At 37.7% G+C, this 15,096-nt stretch overlaps 3 protein-coding genes across 3 annotated transcripts; 2 read left to right on the plus strand and 1 right to left on the minus strand.

Moving 5' to 3' along the window:
• Positions 1–2,845: 2,845 nt before the first annotated feature.
• LOC147570383 (B3 domain-containing protein Os01g0723500-like) lies at positions 2,846–5,383 on the minus strand. Its single transcript, XM_086672722.1, has 4 exons — positions 4,916–5,383; positions 3,802–4,261; positions 3,354–3,499; positions 2,846–3,150 (listed from the first exon to the last, which is right to left on the minus strand). The coding sequence occupies exons 1-4, from the start codon at positions 5,015–5,017 to the stop codon at positions 2,920–2,922; spliced, it is 939 nt and encodes a 312-aa protein (XP_086528848.1). The 5' UTR covers positions 5,018–5,383; the 3' UTR covers positions 2,846–2,919.
• A 1,006-nt stretch (positions 5,384–6,389) lies between these two features.
• Positions 6,390–7,332, plus strand: LOC147570384 (CCG-binding protein 1-like). Its single transcript, XM_086656952.1, has 3 exons — positions 6,390–6,734; positions 6,833–6,906; positions 7,006–7,332. Exons 1-3 carry the CDS (start codon positions 6,506–6,508, stop codon positions 7,330–7,332), a joined length of 630 nt encoding a protein of 209 aa, XP_086513078.1. The 5' UTR covers positions 6,390–6,505.
• A 3,766-nt stretch (positions 7,333–11,098) lies between these two features.
• LOC147570385 (pollen-specific leucine-rich repeat extensin-like protein 1) lies at positions 11,099–13,570 on the plus strand. Its single transcript, XM_086656953.1, has one exon. The coding sequence runs from the start codon at positions 11,321–11,323 to the stop codon at positions 13,367–13,369; it is 2,049 nt and encodes a 682-aa protein (XP_086513079.1). The 5' UTR covers positions 11,099–11,320; the 3' UTR covers positions 13,370–13,570.
• The last annotated feature ends 1,526 nt before the right edge of the window (positions 13,571–15,096 follow it).

Genomic DNA, 15,096 nt, shown 5'->3' on the forward strand with positions numbered 1-15,096 from the left:
AGATTCTCATTTGTAGATTTGAAGTGTTGAAAGCACTTGATGCTGTCAGACCTTAACTTCATAGCATAAATCCAACTATACTTGCTGAAATCATCCAAGAATAAGATATAATATCTAGCACCATTTGGAGTAGTAATAGGAGAAGGCCCCCATATATCACAGTGAACTAAATGAAGGGGTGTATTAGTGGTTGTATGAGATGTGTCAAAAGGCAAACATTTACTCTTTCCTAGTTCACATGAGTTACAAAATGACTTGTCACTGTTTGTAGATAGCTGGATTTTGTTTTCTTTATGAAGTTGTTTCACAATACCATGATGAGAATGACCTAATCTAGCATGCCATGTATCAAAAATTGTAGCAGTTTGTGTCATATGTGCTTCTATTGATCTATGTGGAATCATATTCTGTTGTACTTCTATAGGATATAGACTGTTTTTAACTGGCCCTTCAGCTAAGATCTTTTTGGACCAAATATCCTTAATACTATATCCCCAAGGCATAAACTCAACTGAAACAGAGTTATCCTTTGTGAATTTTGAGATGGATAATAAATTTCTTTTGAGATTAGGCACACAAAGAACCTTATTGAGATCAAAGACACAATTAGAAGTGGATAACTTTGATGTACCTGTACTTGCAATTGGTAAAAATTTACCACTTCCCACCATAACTGCTTCAGTTCCTTGATAAAGTTGAGGAGATAATATATTTTCAGAAGTATGAGTCATATGACTACTGGCTCCTGTGTCAGCCAGCCAAGACTGTTCTTTGATAGCAGTAGTATTGGGCAGATTACTAGTTGTATAGCATGTTTCAGTTGATAGTTCCATATCTATAAGAAAGTTTTCACAATCATGAAACTCATCTGCATTCTCATCAGAAACTATAGCTGTATGACACTCTTGAAACTCATCATCTTCATCACTAAAAGTATGATTTTGAACTGTTGCATTGTTACATTCTAGCAATGATTCTTCCTCATATGGATAGGATTTAGAATCATGGTGTATATTTTCAGCATCTTGAGGTATTTGTTGAATGTCTTCAGTATGATATCCATTTTGAGTTTTATGTTGTCTATACCTAAAATAGCATACTCCAGCAGCATGACCCCATCTTTTACATATCCCACATGGTACTGTAGAGAAATCAAAGTCTTCTACCTTTTGATTTCTATATTGATTGTTTGAATTATTAAGAACAGTACCTTCTTTTTTAATAATAGCTTGATTCTTATAGAAAGTAGGAGAGGGTTTTTGTTTCTGCCCTTGTCTATATCCTGATCTATTAACATAATAGACTTCATGAGCAGAATCTTTGGTTGATAACCATTGTTCATGCTGACCAAGCCTTGATTTAAGTTGAGCCAAAGAAAGAGATTCATTATTAGCCCTTAAGGCTATAACAAATTGGTCATACTCTGAAGACAGACCATGAATAGCTATTCTAACTAGCTCAGACTCAGTTACTCTATCATGAACAGACAAAAGTGAATCAGAAATAAGCTTGATTTCTCTAAGATATTCAGCTATAGAAGCATCACCTTTTTTAATGTTTTGAAGTTTTCTTCTAAGTTGATCTTTCCTTGATTCTAAGCCTTCATTGTTGGTGAGATCAAGGTAATTCCATATCTCTTGAGCTGATTGAAGACCATAGATATCAAAATAGATTGACTTTGAAAGTGTGCTTTTGAGATAAGATTTGACAAAACTCTCTTTTGTCCTCCATTGCTGATAATCTGGATTCACTTGCTCAACTCCATGAATGACTTTCAACTGAGGTGGTTCTTCAATGGAACCATTAACAAAACCTATGAGTTCATAGGTATTAAGCATTGTCTCGACTTGATCTCTCCACATGATATAGTTGGAGTCATCCAATTTTTCAGTAATGAAGCTGGTTACTGCTGAAATTGGAGGAAGATTACTTTGAGTTGCGGAAGCCATGAAAAGGCCTGAAAAAACAGTAAGTTTTCTGTGATAATCACTGAGATTTTGATGATTTTTGTGTTGTAGTAACGAATTTTAACTTTGAAATGTTTGATTTTGCGAGATGTTTGATCTTAATGTTGAGATTGTTGTTGAGTTTGGAAGAAAACTTTGATGAAGATCTAGCCTGAAGCTGATACCATGTAAGAAATTCCAAACCCTATTTTATTTCAATCAATTCTAAATTGTGATTACAACTTCTATTTATACTAGTAATGAAGAAGAAGAAGAGAGAAAGAAATAAGATCTGTTATTATAACTGATTTAGTTATAATAACAGATTTAGTTTTAACAAACTAAAACAGTTTAGTAACTAATCTTGTTGTTTTATTATTTCAACTTAGCTGACTCGAGAGAGCTTTCAGATAAATGGATTTGCTGACTTTGCTGACTTGTGGCTGCCTTCAGACATGACTGACTTTGACCAGGAGAACCAAGAGGACTACGACCAGGACTTGACCAGGACTTGACTTATAGTCAAGATGCTTTGACTGGTCCACATATAAAAGGATGAGTTAGAAAACCCTAACTCATTTCTCATCTATTAGAAACCCTAGCCTCTCGTCTGTGCGAAACTTCCCTTCTCTTCTGTTCGAAACCCTAGCTCCTTCTTCATGTAATAGCTACTGTTAACAGTTGTGATTCATGTATTGGGATATCATCTCTCGTTTGCTTTACCAAACAGGATTGTGCGATAGAAGTCTCGAGTTGTTGTATAAATCAGGAGGATTCAGGGGCTATCTCACGCACGGATAAAACGATGTTGTGCGATAAAAATCTCCGACAGTACTGTCTTTATGAGGTTTATTCCGATCTTAAAGATTATATAACCAACCCTCTTGATAATCTAACAGACGGAAGTGAAAACGAAACATACTGTAACTGAAATCTCATACCTTTCGTGTATATACAATGATAACTCTGAGTTCTAGCATCTATAGATATTCACATTCAGGGCTAGTTTATCAACTAGTTCAAACACACAAACATCTCCTTGCTTAAGCTGATTGTCACAAGCAAACGATCTAAATCCTCCACTGAGACGATATCGATCTGAAATAGAGCAGTACACTTTCCATCTCTTTCCCTTCCCATTTCGCAGCTCCAACATCATCGATGTGCTTGGGAGATGTAGTCTTCCAAATTCCGCTGGTATTGTCTGTATAAAAGAACAAAAACAATCAAAACCAAAGCATCAAGAAACTCGATTAGAAGAAAAAAGGTGGGTAGTTTACCAATATAGAGTTCTCAAGCTATTGTAGTTCCATACCATAAAATTCAGTTCGTAAGAGAATTTCGTCGTTTATAGACCCATTATGGTATAATGACGTGGGAAACTGTAAGTTAATTATAAAAACTCACCATATTAAATGGCCTAACCACGCACGATGCCTTCATATCAGTCACAAAATGTGGAAAGTAAGAAGTAAAAGTGTAAGACTTTTCTTTCACATAAATCTCTGAAGTTATCATTTGCCTATGAAGTTTTGAAGACGATGGCAATTCACCTGTACGATATAGACAATTTAGTTATTTGAAATATTTTAGAGGCACAAGTATAAAAAGACATGTTTACGATTTAAATTTGTATCCCCATTTTTCGAACTCAAAGCAAAGATAACAATTTATCCATGGAACGGAGAGCTCAAAAAGAAGAAACATAATCGATATTGTAACTGCATTCACATAATCTATACAAGAAATAGATTGGTATAAAGCTATTAGATCAGTCTATTCTCATATTAAAAAGAAACGAAAAATACTCCTGTTTTTTGGGTAAAATTAGAAAGATTAGTCTGATTACTATTACCTCGAGGTAAATTCAACTGATCAGATCGATGAGGACTTCTCGCTTCAAAAGCGTAAGGCGTTTGAGGCTTCTCAACATGGAGAGGGTGAGGGAGATGGCTCAAATTTGTTGTACCAAGTTTCTCTGTCACTAAACCTGTTAGAGGTTTGCTAGTGTTCTGTCTTCCTTTCAAAATCGAATCTTGGGAGGGTTTGACATTAAAAGCATCCTCTCGTTTACAGGCGAATTTGTCGAAGATTTTTACACTAAATTGCATATTGCCTTCATATTTGAACAATAGATAGTCATACTTATGTAAAGAGTGGTCTATTGAGAAAGTTGCCCAACCATCTTGAAGATATAAGCCATGGGGAGTTACATCTAATTTGACATGCCAACAATTACCACTAGGACCCTTCAGTGATGCCAGTTGAGATGATTCTTCCGATAAATTCTCGATAAATATGGACCGAGGTATCCGCTACGTCAAAACATCAATTAACAGTTGAATATTAGCATGACTAACAAAACTTTTTAAAACATTATCATTTCAACTTCGTCTCCGGATACTACTCAAATCAACTTCAAAGTCTACTGTAGTGTTTGTTTTTTTCGTAAGTCAGATCTGAAATCTGACTTGAGGTCAGGATTGATTCGAGTCAAATTAGATGCTATATGTTTTTTCTCAAACTTTGAAATGCTCGACTCGTCTTAGTAGACTAGATGACCCATTTCGGTTCATTTGATTCAGACGAATCAGATTCAGACTGTGAGGGAAAAAAGGGCAGCACAATGTTAACAAGGCTATGACTGCCTGACTTCATCTGTAATCAGTAGACAGTAAAAACATGAATAATGAAAGATTTTGAAAATATTAGATGGAATTTGGTGACTCATACTAAGTGATTTTGACCTAAATCTAGTACTTATAAACAACAACACTTGATGCACTAACAAAGAAATCAGATTGACATAAATAAATTCAAGAAATAGTGATTAAATTGAACAACCCACCCATATGTTCTTTTTTTTTTGGGGGGTAGAAATTAAAATGAAGGCACATATATAGATAGTATTTTTAAGAAATGGGGGTTTCAATGAAAGAAAGAAAGAAAGAAAGTGTTATAAGTATTACCAGACACTTCTCAAAACCTTCAAACAGAATTTTGTCAAAGATAATATCTCCTCCTCCTCCTCCTCCAGAATTGCTCTTCCATCTACTACTACTCTTGTCCATTTTTTGTCACTTGAAACTCAATTAGTAATATCAAAACCCCTAAATCTTGATTTAACTAAGAAACCCTATTTCACATTCCTCCCTCCTCCTCCTCCTCTTTGGGTCTGTATTTTTCCCTTTTTTTTTATCTATCAATGGAACTACTAATTAAGAGAGAGAAAATGGTGGTGGTGGTGGAAAACCATTTTTATGAGAAAAAGAGTGAGAGAGAAGTAATACTATATCAGCTACTACATCAATGTCTATTTACATCTGGAACTGGCATTTCTTTATTCTATACAAGAAGGGGGGAGAAGAAGCACTGCCACCACCACTACCATTTTTAGAGAGAGAGAGAGTGATATCATCAGTCTTCCACTACTACTAGTGGTAATTTTCAATATGATATATTATTATCTTACTGGTTTACTTTCGGTGACGTGGTAATAACTTCACGTGGCAGTTGCTAAATCTCATGTCTGTGTATCCTTGACCTACAAATAACGTGGGTGAAACTTACTCCCGTTCATATCTCTCCAGCTGATAAGGAGATGAGTTTAACGGCCTAACAGATGGGGCATGGGGGGGATTTGGTCTTCTATATAGGGTGAGATTGCCCCCTTATTTCGTCTCTGTCATTAGGCTTGGGCTTAGCCGTCTGATGAATATAGGCAAAAACATCCCCCCCCACCAACCCAATAACACTTGCTAGAACTTTATGAGGACCCCTTTTGGTGTCACTTTTCCACAATGTGCTCTTGGCTTCCTTTTCGGTGAAGTTTTTGAAGTCACTTTTGGCAACGTCTTTTAGGGTCATTTTGTCGACAACTTGTGATCACTTGACGTTTTGTGGTATCACTTAACCTTAGTAACACTTATGATGTGGGTGGTGACTTTGACGATACTTTCATTTATCATTTAGGGACACCTTGGTTCGCTTTTGATAACTTTTTCAGTTTTGCTTTTAGGAACACACTTTTCGCATCGCTTTGTGTCACTTCGGCGAAGTTCTTTTTGTCGCTTCTTACGTCGCCTTGAAATGTCACTTTCGAAACCTTTTTGTATCAGTTCGACCACACTTTTCACCACTGGACTATTCCTAGTGTTGCTTTTTCTCCTACCCATTTTGTCACTTTTGGCTACGCTTGTTTGGTCATTTTTGGTGGGCAGCTTCATGGGTCACCCTTTAGGACCACTTTTGACGCGCCCAAGTAAACAAGCCCACCGTTTTGTCGAACGTGGGACCATGGTTTTATGTTCTTATCCATTACTGAAACCACCATTATTAGTTCATTAAACTATTTTAAGACTAATTAATTACAAGTATATTAATGTTAATTGCCCTCGTTTCTCGATCCTTATCCATCCATCTGGTTATTTAGACTCTCGAGGAAGCTACTACTAAATCATCATCCTTTAGTTTGGACTTTATTCATTTTCAGATATTATTGCGACAAACGCCTCCGGTTTTTCACAAAATCTCGATCAGAAAAAAAAAACTCCAGAATCATGATCAGTTCGATTCGTCTTCCTTCTTCTTCATCTTCGATGATGATCTTTGAATCATTTGATGTTATTCAATCAAAGAATTTGAAATTATCATCTTCAACTATTTCTTGTTCGTCAAGAAGTAATAATCCTTTTATTCCAAAACTTGAACCTTTTAGCAATAGAAGTAAAATCGATCGAGTTATTAAAGAACTCCCTTTGCTTCAGAAATCAGAACAACAACTCTCTGGTCAGTAGTATCTTTCTTTACTTTACTCTCTCTCTCTCTATATATATATAGATCTCTTTCTCTCTCTAACTCTCATCAGCTATGATGATTTGTTTCAGATTACTGTTCAACACTTGAAGGAGATGAAGCTCATAGATGTTGGAGAGCTTATTTTGAACTTAAAGATCTTGAAGTAATTTCCTTTTCTTGATTTACTTTTTCTAAATCTTCAATTTTGATAACCCTAAATTAATACTTACTAGATTTTGTTGATTTTTTCCCCAAATTTCAGAAAGATTTATCAAAAGAAGATATGGAAATGTTAATTCTTCAAACAGGAGGAGTGAAGTCATTAATAGATTGTGTTCATGGTATATCAACAACCATTAATCAGAAGAAGAAAAACGAAACCCTAGAAAAAACATCATCATCAAATGATCAAGAAAAGAAAAAAGAGTCACAACCATTTCCAGTACCAGATGGATTGCCAAGAACAAAGGAAGAGATTGAAGAAGAAGAAAAAAATAAAATGCCTGATTCTTCTTTTACTAAGCTTCTTAGAAGTAAAGGAAAATTTCCAGCTTGGTTTTCTGAAGCACCAGATCATGAAACTGATTGATTAATGGGAGATTTTATAGGGCCCCCTCATTTTTGTTAAAAGGCCTCCCCTCAGTGATAATTTAGCAAGTAAAATGGTTCATGGGGAGGCCTTTTAACAAAATTGGGGAGGCCTTATAAAACTTCCCTTGATTAATTATATGTTCTTGTGTTCAATTAGTAAGTAGTGTTTAGGTTAAGTAATTCTTGTAAATATTGGGTTAGGTTATTTGTAGTAATTTTCAATAAAAAGGACATATATATTGTTAGCTTAATACCAATTTTAATTATCAATAATTAACTTAAGAGTTGATTGATTGTACCATTTCTTATTTCTTTCCTTTTAAAATAGGGTTATTTCCCTAGAGGCCCCATACTTTGTGACAGGCTCCTCTAACTTTATCAAAAATACCGAGAAGGTTTTTTTTTTTGTTTTTTTTTTTGTTTTTTTTTTTGTTTTTTTTTTTTCCGTTAATGTTAAGTGTCCGGTACTCTCTCTCCTCCATCTCACCACCTCTCTCTGTCACGTCAACTCTCTTGTCACATCATCTTCTCTGACAGAGTCGCCGACCGGTCGCCAGAATTTTTGACCGGCAGGCGACCCTATCGGAGAAGATGATGATGTAACGAGAGAGTTGACGGAAAGAGAAAGGTGATGAGATGGAGGAGAGAGTAACAGACACTAAGGCCATGTTTGGCACGCGGGAATCGCGTGAGAATGGAATGTGATTCCCAGGAATCACATTCCCGACTATTGTTTGGCTCGCGGGAATGTAGGGGGAATCCTATTCCCGGAGGAACGGGATTCCCCCGAAATGGAGTAATAGCAAACCCAGGGACGGGGGTGGGTTTGTGATTCCCATTCCCGGGAATGATTTCATTTAATATTTTTGGACAAAATAATCCTTGATAAAATATTAGAATTCTCATAATATTTTTACTAAAAAAATTTAAAAATCTAGGGTTTCAACTACCACCATACCAACACACACTCTCTCTCCCACCCCCTCTCTCGCTCAAACGTAACTCTCTCTCCATATCTCTAGTTTTTTTTCTTCTCTCTTGCTCTTTGTTCGTTAAAAATCGATTTCATAATGTTTAAAAAAATTAGTCGAGACCTTATTTACTTTAAATAAATCTTTAAATACAACTTAAATTAGTGTATTACGTTATTATTTCATATCTATAAATTTGAATAGACAATACTATTTAAAATATATATAACAAAGTTGACCTATAATTTATGTAGTTTGAGTAAAAGGATATAACAGGACTTTCGTAAAATTTACATTCCTATTCCTACACAAACCAAACAACAAGTTAGGAATCCATCGGGAATGGAATTCCTATTCCTGGTTGAACCAAACATTAAACCAAAATAATCTGATTCCTGGGAATCGCATTACGGGAATGTGATTCCCGGGAATGACATTCCATTCCCGCGCGCCAAACATGGCCTAAACGTTAACGGAGAAAAATGAACCTTCTCGGTATTTTTGATAGGCCAGCGCTTTGGGGAAAGCTAAATAGTTTCCGGGGTGTGAAGACTTGGTCAAAAATTGGTCAATTTTGTTTGACAATTTTATTTTGTAAATTGTTAGGGGGAAAAATAAAAAATCTCCACCTCACCTCTCTCTCTCCACCTCACCTTATCATCTTCACCGGCGAAGGTCGCCGGCCGGTCAATTTTCCGGCCGGCGACCTTCAAAACATTAAAAAAAAAAAAAAAATTTCTCTCTCCTCTCTCTCTCTAACAAAAAAAAAAAAAAATTTTTTTTTTACTTTAAGACCTAGATCTGGTCTGAACAGACCAGATCTAGGTCTGTTCTGTTCGTGAGGAACAGATCTGTTCCTCACGAACAGAACAGATCTGTTCGTGAGGAACAGATTTGTTCCTCACGAACAGACCTTGGTCTGTTCTTGAAGAACAGACCAAGGTCTGGTCTGTTCTTCACGAACAGACCTGGTCTGTTCGTGAAGAACAGACCTAGATCTGGTCGTTCTTCACGAACAGACCAGTTCTGTTCGTGAAGAACAGACCTAGATCTGGTCTGTTCTTCAAGAACAGACCAGATCTAGGTCTTAAAAAAAAAAAAAAAAAATTTTTTTTTTTTTTTTGGAGAGAGAGAGGAGAGAGAAAACTTTTTTTTTTAATGTTTGAAGGTAGCCGGCCGGAAAATTGACCGGCCGGCGACCTTCGTCGGTGAAGATGGTGAGGTGGCAGAGATAGAAGATGAGATGGAGGAGAGAGGTGAGGTGGAGAGTTTTTTATTTTTATTTTGAACCATATTCCCCATAAAATATGTTTCCCCGGAAACTTTTCAAAATTTTGCATATTCCCTTTAAAATTTCACACCCCGGAAACTATTTAGCTTTCCCCAAAGCGCTGGCCTTTTGATAAAGTAAGAGGCTTCACGAGAAGCTAGTCACGAAATAGGGGGTCTCTAGGGAAATAACCCTTTAAAGTAAGAATGAATTTATGTAGTGGGGGCATTAGGGCTTGCTCGGGTCAGGTCGCGCCACGGGCTCACTCTCTGGTTGGGTTGGATCGTATGTCATTTAGAGTCATTGTAATATTTTTTTCGGTGAGATAGAGTCATTGTAATTGGGTGGACTCGTTTTAAAATCCTAGTGTGGAGAAGTTCAACCTCGGATTTACATTATTTAGAAGGATATTGAGAAGTTCAGATTGGGATGCTCAGATTTACATTATCTAAAAAGGCATTGAGAAGTTCGGACTCCGATGCTCGAATTTACACTATCTAAAAAGGTAAGTTGGACTCAGATACACTACTCGAGAGAGGGCCCGTTCAGATGTTGTCGACCTAAACATCTTTGTTAGCCTTAGAAGCTCGCGACGAGCCATAATTAGTCTTGTAACTTTATAATTCAGTTTCCAAAACTCTTTTATGTAGATTAAGTAAAAAAAAAAATCACAAAGTTCAAATATTGGTGGATTTTTTAATGTAGATTGTTGAAAGTGTCTTGAATATGGATTAGTATCTAATCTGAGTTGCGATCCGCCAATATGCTAACAGGACCTCGATGCGGAATTTTGGACTTGTTAGCAGGACTGAACACCAAGGCAGAGCTGGTGTTTAAGACATTACTCCAATATAGAATTGGTACGTGGAGCATGGCTTATTTATGTCGGTTATTAAAATTAGCCGTATCCATGTGTATTTCGAAAATTAGAAATAAAAATCAGTGAGGCGGTGTGTCGGTGAAATTAAAGTTTTAGTGGTTATATAAACTAAAATCCTAACGATATCTGATTGGAGACTTGTTCGTTTATCGTAGTGAAAATCATTGCCCCATTGTCGCTTTGAGTGAATCTCACAATCCAAAACACATATCTCTTGTGTTTTTGTGTGATTGTTAATTTCTTATTGTTTTTTCTGGTTTACTTGATTTTGTCACAACATATATTAAGCAAAAAGTAATCACAAATAAGCTCAAAATATTTGTGCTCCGCTCCACTACTCTGCCATTTGAAATTGTATTTTTATTTGTTCTATGTAAAGAGACGTTTTTATTTACACAAATGATCATAAAAGATTTCATCATCGAGTTATAGTAATTCCGTTTGATAAGACTAACAAGTTGAACGACAACAACTAAAAGTTTGGTAGTTACTCTTTATGTCCATCGAATTCAAAGTCTTTTTCTAAAGACATATGGTTGAAATTTTGAAAATAAACAAAAGACTTGGTCATAATTGTTAGTTATGTCTAAATTTAGTCAAGTCAATTGTTTTTAAAGAAACCCACCCATGAATTCAAAACCACATCTAATTCAAGCAAGTTTTACTTTTGATGGTTCAAAAACAATTCATTCCCTCCATCTTAAGTGCAACAAAAACTTGAATCACCACAAACCAATAAATTCAAATTCTTGAAGTACACAACACTTGCAATTCTCTAGCCAAAAAAACCCCATTTTATAATTTTGGGCCTTCAAGGTGGTGGTGGTGGTGGTTTTGGTTCTGGTGGTGGTGATTTGAAAAAAAAATGCATGCCTCTGGCTGCTGCCTCATTATTTCTGTCTTTCTCTTTTTATCTTCTTTCGCCTCGTTCTCTCTTGCTCTTTCCCACGATGAAGTCTCTAGTATAGCTCGTCGACAGATCCTTTCTCTCCCCGAGAATGGAGACTTACCCGACGATTATGAATTCCTAGTCAATCTAACTCTAACTTTTCCTAATTCGAGGCTTCGGAGAGCCTACATCGGTCTTCAAGCTTTGAAGGACGCGATAATTTCGGATCCTTTTGACACAACAAAGAATTGGGTTGGTCCTGATGTTTGTTCATATACTGGTGTATTTTGTGCACCAGCATTGGATGAGCCAGAACTTGATGTTGTAGCTGGTTTTGATGTTAATGGTGCTGATCTAGCTGGTTTCCTTCCTGTTGAAATTGGCCTCTTAACTGATTTAGCTCTCTTCCACATTAACACGAACCGATTTTGTGGGATCATACCTAAGAGTATTTCAAGATTAGTCCTACTTCATGAATTCGATGCTAGTAACAATCGTTTCGTTGGTTCCTTCCCGAAACCTGTCTTATCGATTCCTCAACTAAAATTCTTAGACATAAGATACAACGATTTCGAAGGTTGTTTACCTGACGAACTATTCGACAAAGATTTAGACGCCTTATTCGTAAACAATAATAGATTCGAAGGTAAAATACCCGAAACATTAGGTAATCTACCTGTTTCGGCTATAGTGATTGCTAATAACAAGTTTAGTGGATGCATTCCTAAGAGTATAGGTAAAATGGGGAATACTTTGAACGAGATTTCGTTCTTGAACAACAATCTTTCGGGTTGTTTACCTAATGAAGTTGGGTTGTTAAAAAATGTGACAGTATTTGATGCTAGTTCAAATATGTTGGTTGGGAATTTGCCTAGCTCTCTTTCAGGATTGAAAAGCGTCGAAATTTTGGATTTGTCAGGAAATAAGTTTACAGGTTGTGTTTCAGGTGATATTTGTATTTTGCCAACGTTGCAGAATTTTACATTTTCTGATAATTATTTCAAGGAAGAAGGAAATGAGTGTTTGTTGCCGCCGAATTCGGAGGGGGCGGAAGCTGTGTTTTTCGATGATGCCGATAATTGTTTGCCTGATAGGCCTAAACAGAAGAAGGATAGTGTTTGTGAGTCTGCTGTTAGTAAAGAGGTTGATTGTAGTAAGTTCAATTGTGGTGGTGCCGGTGCGGGTGATGGTGGTGGTAGTGGTGGTGGATCTTCATCGCCTTCACCTTCGTCTTCAGTTCCTAGTGCTTCACCTGAGTCTGAACCAACTCCTTCATCCCCAACCTCGTCTCCGGTTTCATCACCAGATGTACCTGAAGCAGAAGCTCCATCACCATATACACTGTCCCCAGTTAATAGACGAAGATCTCCTCCACCACCGGTTGAATCACCTCCTCCACCGGTTCACTCACCACCCCCACCAGTGCACTCACCACCCCCACCTGTTCACTCACCACCCCCGCCGGTGCATTCTCCACCTCCACCAGTGCATTCACCACCTCCACCAGTACATTCTCCTCCTCCACCACCTGTTTACTCACCTCCTCCACCAGTCCACTCACCACCTCCACCTGTCCACTCACCACCTCCACCAGTACACTCTCCTCCACCACCAGTTCACTCTCCACCACCACCAGTCTTCTCTCCCCCTCCACCAGTTCACTCCCCACCACCACCAGTCTTCTCTCCCCCTCCACCAGTTCACTCTCCACCACCACCACCCGTCCATTCCCCACCACCACCCGTTCACTCCCCACCACCACCCGTTCACTCCCCACCACCACCAGTTCATTCTCCACCACCGCCCGTTCACTCCCCGCCACCTCCACCAGTCTTCTCTCCCCCACCACCAGTACACTCTCCACCACCACCAGTACACTCTCCTCCACCACCATCTCCAATTCCTCCTCCACCTCCTGCTCCTGTCTCCACCCCTGCACCACCACCTGTGGATGATGTCATCCTCCCACCAGAAATTGGATTCCAATACTCATCACCTCCTCCACCAATGTTCCCAGGCTACTAATTAAGCAACACTAGTTTCCCTTAATTCTATCTCTTAAATTTTCATACACAAACAACACTCTATTTCTCTCTCCCACCTCCTCCTTCAATTCTTGAATTTGTTGTATTGATTTTCTTTCTTTCTTACTGTATAATATAATGTAACTGTATACAAATTAATTACAAATAAGCCTCTAGTGATCAAAGGCCTTTTTAGAAGCCATTCATTGTTAGTTTTTCCTCAAATTATCTGAAGGCTTGGAAGTCTTAAAATATAGTGATATGTGTAGTACGAATATGAATCAAACTTTCGTGTAAGTCTCTCGGTGGAAAGATCCCATCTCGATTATGACTAAAATCTCCAACCAATAACGTAATCCCTGTCCCCATCACTTAGAAGATACAAAAATTTTAAGCGGAACGCGAGAATGATCACAAGGTATGTCAAGCTGTGCAAGCACAACAAAAAAGTGAAATACCACAAGTACATAGAATTTTTATTTAATTTACTAAAAGACAAAGTCTTTTAGAGTTTGATTACGATCTAGACTGTTCTTTTATCCGGATGAGAGTCAGTAGTCATTGAAATTCTAAAACCCTTGTACACTTAATAACTCCGGCACTTACAAAACTAAGTACGATGTCAACATTGACAAGAACAAGACTAAACACGTAAACGGCACTAACGGCATGTGATGAGATGTGACGAAACACGCGAGAGGAGCAGTTCAAGTGGCTGTTCATGGAGGTGGATTTACTAGATTATTTGTATTGACAAAGACGACATTGACAATGGAAAATAAGTTAGTAACCACCACACACTCACTTGAAAATAACTAGCCCAAGCTTCACATTTGAAGTGACCACTCACCCCACCCCGGACCAAAAATTTTCTATTACTCATTGTGTTGTGTATGTTAATGTAAAGAGATAATAGTTAGTTATGGGTGTGTTTTTCACTTTGTGTTCGGTTAGGGTCTCCTCTTTAGGTTTTACACTTATAAGGACTCAACTGTAATTTTGCATCTCTTCTTCTATTTAATCAGAGCTGCTGCCCTAGTTTGGGGGTTGAGCATTTTAGCATTAACATGGTATCAGAGCCTTTCCTCTAAATCCTTTTTGGGTCTTGTGTTTCATCCTCTTCTTCTTCTTCATTTTCTTTTCTTCAATGGCCGAAACCCCTATTCAAGCTTCTTCTTCTCCTATTGCTTCTTCTTCATCACCCTTCTCTAATGTCTCAACTCTTCCCACCCTCACCAACATATCCAATCTTGTTTCCATTCGATTGGACAATACTAATTACCTTCTCTGGAAGAGTCAGCTTCTTCCAATCTTACATTCTCAGGACCTCTACAAATTCGTTAATGGTAGCTATCCTCCCCCACCTGAGTTCATTCCTTCAGCATCTGATTCAGGCACCTCTGTTTCTCTACCAAATCCTGACTATGCTTATTGGTATAGAGTTGATCAAATGCTCCTTTCTTGGTTAAATGCAACTCTCACCGAGCCAATACTCACTCAAGTTCTTGGACTCAACTCCTCTCGAGCTGTTTGGGATTCACTAGAACGTTCTTTTTCTTCTTTCAACTCTGCTCGATTAATGAATCTCAAGCTTCAACTCCAAACCTCTAAGAAAGGCTCTCTCTCTGTTTCTGAGTTTCTTCTTCGTTTGAAAGGAATTACAGACTCTCTTGCTGCTATAGGTCATCCAGTAAATGATGAGGAGCTGGTCCTAATTGTTCTTTCTGG

The sequence above is a fragment of the Eschscholzia californica genome, unplaced genomic scaffold (genome assembly GCF_041429995.1).
Source record: "Eschscholzia californica isolate CP2 unplaced genomic scaffold, dmEscCali1.0.p SCAF_1, whole genome shotgun sequence".
NCBI classification, from domain to species: Eukaryota; Viridiplantae; Streptophyta; class Magnoliopsida; order Ranunculales; family Papaveraceae; genus Eschscholzia; species Eschscholzia californica.

What these genes read in the sequence shown, in the direction of transcription:
- LOC147570383 (XM_086672722.1), bottom strand. Translation starts at nt 5,017, where the DNA reads ATGGACAAGAGTAGTAGTAGATGGAAGAGCAATTCTGGAGGAGGAGGA. An exon ending in AAGGTTTTGAGAAGTGTCTG is followed by an intron (nt 4,262 to 4,915) that starts GTAATACTTATA and finishes GTTTTGACGTAG; the next exon opens with CGGATACCTCGGTCCATATT. An exon ending in TGGTTAGGCCATTTAATATG is followed by an intron (nt 3,151 to 3,353) that starts GTGAGTTTTTAT and finishes TCTTTTATACAG; the next exon opens with ACAATACCAGCGGAATTTGG.
- LOC147570384 (XM_086656952.1), top strand. Translation starts at nt 6,506, where the DNA reads ATGATCAGTTCGATTCGTCTTCCTTCTTCTTCATCTTCGATGATGATC. An exon ending in ATCAGAACAACAACTCTCTG is followed by an intron (nt 6,735 to 6,832) that starts GTCAGTAGTATC and finishes GATTTGTTTCAG; the next exon opens with ATTACTGTTCAACACTTGAA. An exon ending in TTGAACTTAAAGATCTTGAA is followed by an intron (nt 6,907 to 7,005) that starts GTAATTTCCTTT and finishes CCCAAATTTCAG; the next exon opens with AAAGATTTATCAAAAGAAGA.
- LOC147570385 (XM_086656953.1), top strand. Translation starts at nt 11,321, where the DNA reads ATGCATGCCTCTGGCTGCTGCCTCATTATTTCTGTCTTTCTCTTTTTA.